Below are 13,130 nucleotides of genomic sequence, written 5' to 3' on the forward strand. Positions count from 1 at the left end.
CCTGACTCTACAAAAAATAAAATGAAATAAATTAGCTGGATGTGATGGTTCACACCAGTAGTCCTAGCTAGCCTGGAGGCTAAGGCCAAAGGATTGTCTGAGTACAGTAGTCCAAGACTGCAGTGAGCTCGGATCGCGTCACTGCACTCCAGCCTGGACAACAGCAAGACCATGTCTCTCTCTTTCCCTTTATTTAAAAAAAAAAAAAAAAAAAAAAAAAAGGTGGCTGGGCGTGGTGGCTCATGCCTGAAATCCTAGCACTTTGGGAGGCTGAGGTGGGTGGATCACCTGAGGTCAGGAGTTCAAGACCAGCCTGGCCATCATGGTGAAACCCTATCTTTAAAAACATAAAGTAAAGCCAGGCGCGGTGGCTCAAGCCTGTAATCCCAGCACTTTGGGAGGCTGAGGCGGGTGGATCACGTGGTCGAGAGATCGAGACCATCCTGGTCAACATGGTGAAACCCCGTCTCTACTAAAAGTGCAAAAATTAGCTGGGCATGGTGGCGTGTGCCTGTAATCCCAGCTACTCAGGAGGCTGAGGCAGGAGAATTGCCTGAACCCAGGAGGCGGAGGTTGCGGTGAGCCGAGATCGTGCCATTGCACCCCAGCCTGGGTAACAAGGGCGAAACTCCGTCTCAAAAAAAAAAAAAAACAAAAAAAAAAAACATAAAGTAAAATAAAAATAAAGGCAAGAGAATTTGTTGCCAGCACACTAACATAAAAAAAAGGAAGTCCTTGAAGTAGAAGAGAAATGATGAAAGATGGAAATTTGGATATATACAAAAGAATGAGGACGCTAAAATGACATATATAGGTAAATATGAAATACGTTTTTATCATTTTAAAATTTAAGCTACAATTAAAGCAAAAATAATACATTATAACGTTGAAGTAAAAATGTATAATAGCATAAAGGATGAATGGACAAATGCTGTCGTCACATTTTTGGTAATGCGCTATTATTTGAAAGTGGACCATTATGAATTAAATGCATATTGTAAACCCAATAGAACCACTAAAAAAAAATGAAAATAAAGAGATATGGCTAATATGCCAATGGTGGAGATAAGATAGATGCTAAAAAAGAAAATCATCCAAAAGAAGGTAGAGATCGAGGAAAAAAGGAACAAAGATCAAATGAGTCAAATAGAAAGCAATTAACAACTAGCAAGATGGCAGACGTAAATCTAGCCATGTCAATAATCATATTACATGTAAATGTTCTAAATAACTGTATTAAAGGATGAAGATTGTCAGATTAGATTGAAAAAGCATGACCCATCTACATGCTGTCTGTAAGAAATTACAAAAAGAACAATTAAATCCAAAGAAGAAAGGAAATAAAGATAAGAGTAGAAGTTAAATATAAAGGAGCAGAGAAAATCAATTAAATGAAAAGCTGATTCTTTGTAAAAGGTCAAGAAAATTTATACATTTCTAGCTAAACTGGCCAAGAAAAAAGAGAAGACATACAAATTAACAGTACCAGGAAGAAAAACAGAATTCAAAGGAGTATTATACAAACTTTATGTTAGTAAATGCAATTAAGTTAGCTGGTATGGAAAATAATTTGAACAATGTAAAGCAGACCTATGATTGCCTTGGGTGGCCGTTGTGGATGGGAGTAGAAGGTTGAATTGACTGGAACCAGAAGCCCAAGTAAACTTTCTGGGGTTATGGAAATGTTTTGTATCTTGGTTGCGTTGATAGTTACATGGGTGTAGACATGGCTTACAAATCACTGAACACTTAAGTGGGTATATTTTATTATTTGTAAAGTATACCTCAAAGGCAGTTTTAAAAATTTATTCAAGTACATACTTAAGATCTGTGTGTCTTACTCTGAGTATACTTTAATTTTAAATTCTGTTTTTTAAAAAAGTATTATGTGGATACCTTTTATTTTCCTAATGTCTTTATTAAATGACATCTCCACCTTTTCCTTTTTTTCTCTCTCAGGCATGTACACACATACCAAAAAAATACATATGAATAATCCTTTTGGCTGAATAAAATCAGTTGCAATTGTTATTGACATTTTGGCCCTTGTTTGCTCTGGGTAAATATTCGTTAGCCCAGTGGTTTATCTGTATCAGATATTTCTTACATCTTCATCCAGTCACACCAGCTGCACTGACCAGATTGTTTTTCACTTCAAGGGCAGAATTTGTACTCACTGCTGAATGCTTCTAAATGATAAGTAGAACAACAAATTTAAGACTTGGATTTTTACTCTTTCAAGTTTTGTTTTTTTTTTTTCCTGTACTGTATAGCATTTCCCTGAAAGCTTAATCTCATCCTAAGAGGTGCAATGGATGTGTTACTATTGGATTAATTTCTTTGCTCCTAGGTAGGTTTGTAATCTGTCATCATGCTGTTGTTTTTTCATGAGGGTTTGTTTTTCTTTCTGAGAGAGGGTCTCGCTTTGTTGCCCAAGCTGGAGAGGCTAGAGTGCAGTGATGCATTTATGGGTCACTGTAGCCTCGATCTCCTGGGCTCAAGTGATCCACCTGCCTCAACCCCTTCTGTAGATGGGACCACATGTGCACACCACCACAACTGGCTAATTTTTTTAAATTCATTGTAGGGACGAGGTCCCACTTTGTTGCCCAAGGCTGATCTCGAACTCCTGGGCTCAAGCAGTCCTCCCACCTCGGCTCCCAAAGTGCTGGGATTCTGTTATTAGCTGGTCTCTATTATGAGTCAAAAACTTTTTAAAAATCCAAGTTGAATATGCACATGACTCAAGTCAAATAGTACCACAGTCGGTTTATGATAAAATCCAGTGGTTTGGCTGGGTGCAGTGGCTCACGCCTGTAATCCCACCAGCTTGGGAGGCCAAAGCGGGTGGATCACCTGAAGTCAAGATTTTGAGATCAGCCTGACCAACATGATGAAACCCTGTCTCTACTAAAATACAAAATTAGCCAGGCCTGGTGGTGCATGCCCATAGTCCTAGCTACTTAGGAGGATGAGGCTGGAGAATCGCTTGAATTTAGGAGGTGGAGGTTGCAGTGAGCCGGGATTGCACTATTGCACCCCAGCCTGGGCAACAATAGCAAAATTCCATCTCAAAAAAACAAAAAATCTAGTGGTTTGCCACCTGTGACCATTTCACTGGTCTTTCTCCTCATCAACCACCACTTCCAATCTTCGAGCTGCTGATTGATTACAGTTTATATCTCCATATTTCTAAGAAAAATGTTTATCTTTTTTAAACTTACAAATTCTTTTTATTATTTTTCAAAGTTAGGGTCTTAACTCTGTCGCCCAGGCTGGAGCACAGTGGGACCATTGTAGCTCACTGCAGCCTCAAACTCATGGGCTCAAGTAATTTTCCTGGCTCAGCCTCCCAGGTAGCTGGGACTACAGGCACAGTCCACTGTGTCCAGCTCAAAATGTTTCTTTTGATAGAGCAATCTAGACCATTATTAAGGGGGAGGCTTTCGTTTTCTTAAACAGCCATCCCCTTTGCTTTTTCACCCTTCTGCTTCACCTCCCCATTCTCCCAATGTTTTACCTTTTGGTTAAATCAGTACTCATTGTTTGCATTATTTGCCTCTGCACATAGTCACAGATACTGTACTGCCTTTCTTTTTTAAACATTATTTCCACTGTTAATAATGGCCTTTAAAATTTTTTTCTCCAGTTTGTTTTTTATAGAGATGGGGTCTTACTGTTTCCCAGACTAGAGTTCAGGGGTTCTTCGCAGGTGTGAGCCCACTGCTGATTAGTACAAGAATTTCCACCTGCTCCATTTCCAACCTGGGCCCGTTCACCCCTTTTTAGGGAAGCTGGTGGTCCCGAATTCCTGGGAGGTCAACGTATTGATGCCAAACTTAGTGCCAACACCCAGTCAGCATAGCGCATGCAGACCAGGACTCCAGGGCTCAAGCAGTCCTCCCACCTCAGCCTCCTGAGTAGCTGAGACTACAGACACTTGCCACCATGCCAAGATGATTTTTGTGTTTTTTGTAGAGGCAGGGTTTTGCCGTGTTGTTCAGACTAATCAGACTCCTGAGCTCAAGTTATCCTCCTGCCTTAGCTTCCCAGGTAGCTGTGATTATAGACACATGCCACCACACCCACATGATAATTGTCTTTTTTTTTTTTTTTTGCATAGTTTTCTTTGTACCTTTTGCTAATTCTTCCCATATCTTCTTACAGCCTTTCAGAACAATTTTCTACAAGATCAGTGAGTGCTCTCCAGTAGGCATATCATACAACCCACATACATGATTTTACCTTTTCTTGTAGCCATAGTAAAAAAAAAAGTTCAAAAGAAGCAGATGAAATTAATAGTATCTTTTACTTAACCTAGTTTGTTCAAAATGTTATTTTAATAGATGATCAATATTTTAAAATAGTTGAGATATTTTGCTGTTGTTTATTTTGTTACTAAGTCTTCAAATCCAATGTGTATTTTACACTTACAGAACGTCTCTTCAGACTGGCCACATGTGGCCAGAGGTTACTGAGCAGTTTGTTTCAAGTTTTTCCTCGAAGACATCCTACTTGAAATTTCCATTCTCCGTATATCTGGCTGTTTGTTCTATAGATTTGCCCACTCACATCTGCCATCTTGAGCTGTTCTTTTCTATTGGATGCCCAGTTTCCTGGACTTCAGGTCTTCTCATTTTCCTCTGGTAGTCTCCCCAGGCCGTGGTTGGTACAGCATGTTCATGCAGCTGTCTCTTGAGTCGTACTTTTCCAGTCCAGGCTGCTCGCTTCCCGTGTCTGCTATGTAGTTGTCACCCTGTCTTCTCGTCCCTCTAGGGCTTTTTTTGTTTTGTCTTTTTTTTTAGATGGAGTCTTGTGTCACCAGGCTGGAGCCCAGTGGCTCAATCTCGGCTCACTGCAACCTCCGCCTCCCGGGTTCAAGCGATTCTTCTGCCTCAGCCTCCTGAGTAGCTGGGACTACAGGCACGTGCCACCATGCCCAGCTAATTTTTGTATTTTTAGTAGAGATGGGGTTTCACCATGTTGGCCAGGATGGTCTTGATGTCTTGACCTCGTGATCCGCCTACCTCGGCCTCCCAAAGTGCTGGGATTACAGGTGTGAGCCACTGTACCCGGCCCGTCCCTCCAATTTTTGTAGAAATTTCCTTTGTCTTCACTCTTGGGTCTTCACCCTTTCCCCATGTATCCTATATCTTCCTCTTTCTTGATTTATTTCATCATTCAGATGGAAAACATGCTCCAGTGGGTTACTGGGAAAAGGGGAGCATGGACGATAAAGCTTTTGAGACCTTACACGTCAGGGAATTTTTTTTTTCTTTTTTTCTTATTTTTTTTTGAGACGGAGTTTCGTTCTTGTTGCCCAGGCTGAAGTGCAATGGCGCAGGCTCTGCTTACCACAGTCTCCACCTCCCGGGTTCAAGCTATTCTTCTGCTTCAGCCTCCCAAGTAGCTGGGACTATAGGCGCCCACCACCACCACCCAGCTAATTTTTTGTATTTTTAGTAGAGATGGGTTTCACTGTGTTGGCCAGGCTGGTCTCCGGACCTCAGGCAATCCACCCACCTTGGAATGTTTTTATTGTCCCGTCTCATTTTATGACATGGGCTAGGTGTAGAGTTCCAGGTTGGAAATTACTGTTCTTACGATCTTGAAAGCATTGCTTCATTGCTGGCCAGCTTGCTGTGTTCTTGCAAAGTCTGAAGCTATGCTAATCACCTCAACCTTTGAAAGGGAACTGCTTTTTCTTCCCAGAAACTTACAGAACATTCTCCTTGTCCCCAGAATTCTGGGATTGCAATTAATGTGCCTTAAAATGGGTCCGTTTTTATCATTATGATGAGTACTAGATGGGTCTGGGGAGGTTTTCTTGAATTACTTTTTGATGTTTTCTTTCCTTGTATTTTTTTTTTTTTTTGGTTTGCTTAATTTTGTTTGTTTGTTTGTTTGTTTGTTTCCCTTGGTTTTACCTTCTTAGGAGGGGGGATTTCTTCTACTTATATTTGATTCTTCAGTTGAGCTTGTCATTTTTTGCTATATTGTTTTTAAGTTTTGAGAGACATCTTTGTTTTATATAACATTCCGTTCTTAATACATAGATACAAGAATCTTTTCTTTCTGAATATATTAATATGTATATTTAAATCTTTCTATTCTCTGCAGTTTGTTTCCTCCAAGGGGCTTTTTTTTCTGGTTTTTATTTTTTGTTTTTCTGTTAGAGACTTTCCTGTTATATCTGGTCACCAGTGGTATCTGCACATGATGGAGAATACGGGCTTATAGGAGAATGAGAGCCTTGAGCAGGTGTACGGGGCCTGTCAACTCTGGGCTGGCCACAGGGCCTCTAGGGAGGTGGCCAGTCAAACACTCTGAGGATAGTATCTTTTGGTTGTGCCTTTTGTGTGGTCAGATTATCTAGAGCTGCTCTGCCTCCTACCCAGAGGAGAAGGGTCTAGCTGCCAGCAGCATGAGTGTCTCCTGGGGAAAAGGACTCGAGCTCCTGGGGAAAAGGACTCGAGTTCCTGGGGTTTGGCTTGTGCATGGCTACTCTTACCCTGGTGTGGTGTGGTGTGGTGTTGTGTTGTGTTGTGTTTTTGAGACGGAGTCTTATTCTGGCACAATCTCAGCTAATGAAACTTCCAGCTCCCTGGTTCAAGTGATTCTCTTGGCTCAGCCTCCCAAGTAGCTGGGATTATAGGCACATGCCACCACGCCCAGCTAATTTTTGTGTCTTTAGTAGACAGGGTTTCACCATGTTGGCCAGGATGGTCTCGATTCCCTAACCTCATGATCCGCCTGCCTTGGCCTCCCAAAGTGCTGGGATTACAGGCCTGAGCCATTGCGCCCAGTCTCTTACCCTGTTTTTGGTGGAGAACTCGTATCTTCCACTGTGCCAGCAGTCCTGCTGCAGTTCAGAGACCTGGTTTACATTTTTCCAGAAAGCGTGTCTTTATAGAGTTATGCAGAAGTCTGAGGAGCATGGAAGGAGCTTGGGGAATGAGATGGCAATCCAAGTCTTCCCAGATGGCTCTACCTTTGTACCCTGCAGGGAATCCCACTCCTCCTTCCAGACTGGGAGCAGAGCCAGAGCCTTTGGAGGACTCTGGAGTGGAAATCTGCGGCGGTTCTGGCTTTCCTACTGTTCCCTTTAATTGTGCTTTCTCACAAGTGCCAACCACTAATCAGCTTGATTTCCAGCTTCCAGAATTCTGTTGCTGTTGTCTGCTCTCCTATTTTCACCTGGGAAGTGGGGCCTTTTTTTTTTTTTTAAATTATGGTAAAATATGCAAAACATAAAATGTACCATTTTAGCCAAACGGCTACACAGTTTAGTGGCAGTAAGTACATTCATGTTGTGTGTATTTGTTTTTTAGTAATAAATACAAATAAAGATGGTTGAATGTGAACTATAGTGGAATTTTAGGTGTGATCAGGAGGCATGGTGTAGTCTTCTGTTGAAACAGGGGTGGTAGGATTTGTTTACCACCTCCAAGGAAAGCAGTTGAATAGTTGGTTGACATAAAAGTACATATTATCTATTTTTAATAATTGTGGCTTTATAGAAGTTTCAGTTGGAATCCCCAGGCCTGGCATTCAAGGCTCTCCAAGATCTGGCCTACCCACCCGTGTCCTCCAGCCGTCTGTCACGCCTCCTACTGCCCACTCACTGTTCCTGGCATAAGATGCAATCTCCAGCCCCCATGCCTTTGCCATGCAGGGTGTTTTGGAGTGAGTTGCCCCTCCTCTCTGTCTCTCTGCCCTCTTCCTCATCTTTCCATTTTTCTGTCCCACGGCACGGCCTCCCACTCCAGGCCTTTGCTCATTCCTCCTTGGTTTTCGCCCATGACCTGGTACATACCTCTGAATTGTTACCTTGCGTTTCCCATACTGCCTGGCTCTCTTTGATGTCTGTTTCTGTGCTGAGTTTTCTCAGTGCCTGGCAGTTAGTTAAATGTCTTTATTCTTTTTTGTAGGATATCCGACACGAAGCCAGTGACTTCCCATGTAGAGTGGCCAAGCTTCCTAAGAACAAAAACCGAAATAGGTACAGAGATGTCAGTCCCTGTAAGTATGCACGTGGCTGGTACCAGTCCTGCTCTTCCTTTGCCGCAGGCCCTTTTAGTCAAGACTCCTTTCGCCTCAGGGTTTAATATAATAAGAAATCGATAGTAGCAGAGGTTTATGACTTGATTGTTTCCTATAGTAAAGGTATTAGAGACTTATAGTAATGGCTAATTTTTCCACCATTATAGAAGGGGTAAGGTTTCAGTTTCTGGAAAATTTAGTGAAGTTCAAAGCATTTTTTTTTTTTCCTTAACTGTTTTTGTGATGAATCATTTTCCTACCAGCTGAAGCAGAGTAGAGCAGGCATAATAAAACCTTTTCTGGATGACTCAGCAGCAGCATCATTAGAACCGAAGTACTGTGTTCAGCTGTAATGAAGCTCCGCACAGGCATTCGGGGTGGACACTGTTGTCCCCTGCACTGAATATGCAAGGCAGCTCTGCTTGGGGTCCCCACCACCTCCACCCCCGCCAACTTCATTTGTCGTTTTTTTCCCTCTTTCCTGACGTTAGTTCTTCCTAGGATTGTCAGTGTGCCTGCTGGCCTGTGGCAGCCGTGTCCACCTTCTGAGTGATTGGCTGTCAATCTGCGGTGGCTGGAAAGTAAATAACATTATTAGAATTTGCATAAAGTAGGAAAAACTGGAGCCGAGTACAGGACTTGAACTGCACCATCTCCTCTAGGCCACAGAGGCCTGTTTGACTCCCCTCCAGGCCTTCAGACACTGTCAGTGAGTGAGAGGTCATAGCTGCCAGTGTCTCCGTGGTAGTATGCTGTGCCAGGGATGCAGAAGATTCACCAGTCATTCCTCCAGTGTGCACCTCCTGCATCCCCTGTGCTCGTGGCTGTGAGTGGTGGTTGGCATTGTTCTCTGCCAGAAGGGTTAGCAATGCATCCTGACCTGACTTACATGGCGCCCAGATCCTGGGAGGCGTGTAAAAATGGACCTGGACTTGGTGTAGAAAGTGTGCCTCTTGGCCTGCCACCATGGTTCCCTGCCTCGTTTTTTATCAGCTCTGCCACTTAGAACTGAGTGGCTTTGGGCAAATTATTCTCTCTCACGGGAGTGCATGAAGATGAATTGAAGCAATGTAAGCTGCTTAGCCCAGCACCCAGTACCTCATGCAGACATAAGTGCTCAGTAAATGCAGTCTGTGGTGGGGATGGTTGTCGCCGGCATCTGCAGTGCACTTGTAGATCATCAGGTGACATGATTGGCGTCAACACATTGTACTCTTGATTTCACACATCTCAGCTGAGGCGCCTCATTGATGTTTGTTTAAAAACAAAAACTAAAAATCTTGGTGGTTCTGTTGGGAAGTCCTGGCCAGAAACCACCAGACCATGGACAGGTCTGACACGTGAGAATGACAGAAACATCACTGTCCACCTCTTGCACGTGGTGCCAGGATACCCTGGGTCTCCAGCTTTTGCTCTACTTGCTCTACTTAGGGAATAATCTTGTCTTTAATATTCCTTTGCTACATTTTTTAACATTTCTTATCTAAATGGTTTTATAAATCAGTTTTGCAGAGAGAAAAATCAGTATTTAAAATATTCTTCCAGGGGCTGGTCCGAGTGCAGTGGGGTTTATAGCTACTTGGTCATAACCGGTTACAGATTTCTTTGTTCCTTCTCCCTGTCCACTGCTTCACCTGACTAGCCTTAAAAAAAAAAATTCTTCCAGGGAAACAGTTCTCCAACTTTTCACTCCCAGTCTCACTCCTCATATCTTCCTCCCCTCCTCCTATCCTCCAGTAGAAACAGTCATTTGCTGTGAAGGTTATGGGGGAGAATGAGTCAAGGTAGAATCCTGCCCAGCTCACAGTGCTGCTGCTGGTGACGGCAGCCGGCAGTTACGGGCACTTGCTGAAAGTGGCTCTGTATACACCTCAGCTCATTGACTCTTCCTTCGACCCTCTTGTCACCTACCATTTAGCAAGTGAAAAAAACCAAGGCTCTGAGATAGTTGATTGCCCAGAATCACTCAGTGGCGTTTGAACCCACTCACATAACCCACCAATACCATTATGTAATTATTTTTTAGATCTTTTATCTCTATTATCCACTTAAAAATGATCCTAGTATCTCTATTAGTCCTAAGCCTCCGTAATAAGAAATAGTATTCCAGGTGGTGGCTAGTTTTCAAAAGCATCTCTCTTTGGAATCCTTCTTTAGAACAAAAAGCCCCAGACCACTTACTCCCAATCACGTCTCCTTTCCCTTTGGTCCCAGGGAGAAGATGCTATTTACGGGTGGTCACCTGAGTGTATTGTCCCTTGTGCTGTGCCAGAAATAAAAGTACCCATCGGCTCTAATTAGCTCTACTAATAGGATAAGAAAAGTGGCCCTCAGGGAGCTACTGCTTTTGTGACAAACAAATGATACGAGAAAAAAAAGTGCCTCTGTTTTTTCAGGGATCTGGGGCAGAACTTCCAGATGAAAGTTTATTTCTAAAAACTAAAAGGTACATTTAATATACTTTCAGTGTTTGGGATTCAGTTTTTCCCGGTTAAATTCTCTTTCAGATGTCTTTGTGATATGCTTTGAATTTTAAAAGTTTAGAATCACTGAAATTCATTATACTTGAACTTAAAAAAACAAAACCTTGTATACAGGTCAAGTGTGACTTCATGCTGCTGTGTACTTAGGTCATTTAATCTTCAAACCATTGGACAGAGGTTAGGTTGAAGTTCGATCTTAAATCCTACCTACTATAGCTCACTGTACCAGCAACAACTGTAGGGACTAGCTGGAATTTATGGTGGATTTTGATCCCTTTTAAAGATTGAAGCCACCATATTTTTGCCCTATAAAAGTTTATGTCGGCTCACGCCTGTAATCCCAACACTTTGGGAGGCTGGGGCAGGTGGACCACTTGAGGCCAGAAGGTTGGGACCAGCCTGGCCAACATTGTGAAACTGTTTCTACTAAAAATACAAAAAGTAGGTGGGCTGGGTGACCCGCACCTGTAATCCCAGCTACTCAGGCAGCTGAGGCAAGAGAATCACTTGAACCTGGGAGGTAGAGGCTGCGTTGAACTGAGAACATGCCATTGCACTCCAGCCTGGTCAACAGAGTGAGATTCCATCTCAAAAAATAAAAAATAAAAAAAAGTCACGCATCAGAGAACAGATTCTTTGATGCCCCTCTCTGCCCTGGAAGATTTTTAGGAAGAGTGATGAGTATCACCAGATATGACCTAAGAGCAGATTTCCCAAATAGGACGTGATCTCTGTTTTAATATACTTCCCGCTATTGCTACATAGCGTGAAGTTTCAAACACTTCAGAAAACCCTTTCTGAAAATACCAGTCACCCCATACTCATGACTAATCTCGACTAAAACAGGGCTTTAGCCAGTGTGAATGCTCCTCGTGCCACCAACTCACCTTTAGCCAGTGTGAATGCTCCTCGTGCCACCAACTCACCTTTGCTTTTCTGTAGGGCACGCACCTGCATGTACACATTCTGCTTTTCTGAGATTAACCTCTGAGTTCTGCTTTGCCTTTCAGTTGACCATAGTCGGATTAAACTACATCAAGAAGATAACGACTATATCAACGCTAGTTTGATAAAAATGGAAGAAGCCCAAAGGAGTTACATTCTTACCCAGGTAAGCAGATTGTCTGAATTTTTTTTTTTAGCGTGAAGAGTTTGAGAGTGTTGTTATCCACACCTCAAATAAAATCTGCGACATCTTTTAGAAGGTCAGGTTTTCAGCAAACCAAAAAGCAAGGAAGGGAGGAAAATCTTCCTTCAAAGGTTCAGTTTAGTTGTAACACTAATCTTTTTTGGGAAGCATAAGATGACATTGCTGGGAATGAGAGCTCATAGAAAACAACGTTCAAATGCCAGAGTCGCCTGTGGTCTGTTGGCAGAGGCAGCAGAGGCAGCAGAACCATGGCTGGAGGAGAGTCTAGTCTGTACCTGTGTTGCTTCCAGAAGTATTTGTCTCAGAGCGTCAAGCACTTGTGATGGCAAATCTAAGAGCGTTAGCAGTAGAGCAGGAATCTCTGTCCAGAGCCATTCAGAATAGCTCAGCATGATCCTCATTCTTTCACCCAGAAAAACGGCATCATTAGATCATGTGAACAAGCATGAAAAATCACTTAAAATTTCTGCTGGCTTTTGGCATCTTTATGGAAACAAAATCCTGAACGTGGTTTAATAATTGAGCCTCTTGTAAAACACTCAGTGACATGTGACCAAAGAGTGCCTGAGAAAGAGGATAAAGGAGTTTCTTTTCAATTAATTTTCTCAAGTCTTAACTTGTTACCTATAAGTTGGTCTAAAAAGACTGGGTTTCTTGTTTCGTTTTGTTTTTCATCATAATTTTTGTTTTCTCATTCCATGTCAGCTGATCAGTCTCATATGGCTTTAGGCTATAGGATGATTTTGAACATCGTAATTTTGCTTTAAGTTTGGAAATTAAAATTCTGGGGAAGCCAGAACGCACTGTGAAGAAAGGCTGCTTTGAGCCAGGAGCTAGGTCAGGGTGCATTCAGCTGAGGCCTTTCTTCACTGCCTTTTTGTCCTGTCCCAGTTCCTCCCCCTTTATGACCAAAATCAGCCCAGATGCCTCTGGTCATCTTGGATATAGAACATCAGCCCAGCTGTGTTCTGTCCTGTGGGGCCATTGAGTAAGTTCTCGGTGCATGAATACAGGGCAGATCTTACCAGGCTCCGAGCCCCTGGTTCTCCCAGCGTCTCTGGGCATTTAGGGGAGGCTGATTGGGGAGGGGTTTAATAATGAGGGAGATGCCTGGGGATGAGGTTGAGGCAAAAGTGACTTTTTGAGGACTTAACTTTTTGGAAAAGTCAAATTTCCTGCCTCCTGATTTCAGCCATTCAACTCTGTTGTGGAGTCAGCAAGCCCTTTAAATACCTGGTAGAGGGTGTTTCATGCCAAGTGTTGCATTGGAAATGACCGTGGACACTTGCGCTGCTGCCCTGCTTATGCCACATCCTAGCGTTCCTTGGGACATGGGAAGCTCTGTCTGGTTTGTGAGGTGGCCCTGGGGATGTCGAGAAGCTGTTTACACAGTTTCCCTTTGCCATGGGGATTTACTAAAGGAGTCAAGACAGCCTGACCCCAAAGCATCACCC

At 42.9% G+C, this 13,130-nt stretch overlaps 1 protein-coding gene across 1 annotated transcript in view; it reads left to right on the forward strand.

Annotated features, from left to right (window-relative positions):
- PTPN1 (protein tyrosine phosphatase non-receptor type 1) overlaps positions 1 to 13,130 on the forward strand; it is a 72,351-nt gene that overhangs the window by 40,539 nt on the left and 18,682 nt on the right. Inside the window, exons 2-3 of the mRNA XM_003932569.4 lie at positions 7,932 to 8,022; positions 11,537 to 11,637. Coding sequence (XP_003932618.1) covers positions 7,932 to 8,022; positions 11,537 to 11,637 — 192 coding nt within the window. The remainder of the gene's footprint in view (positions 1 to 7,931; positions 8,023 to 11,536; positions 11,638 to 13,130) is intronic.

The sequence above is a fragment of the Saimiri boliviensis genome, chromosome 9 (assembly GCF_048565385.1).
Source record: "Saimiri boliviensis isolate mSaiBol1 chromosome 9, mSaiBol1.pri, whole genome shotgun sequence".
NCBI classification, from domain to species: domain Eukaryota; kingdom Metazoa; phylum Chordata; class Mammalia; order Primates; family Cebidae; genus Saimiri; species Saimiri boliviensis.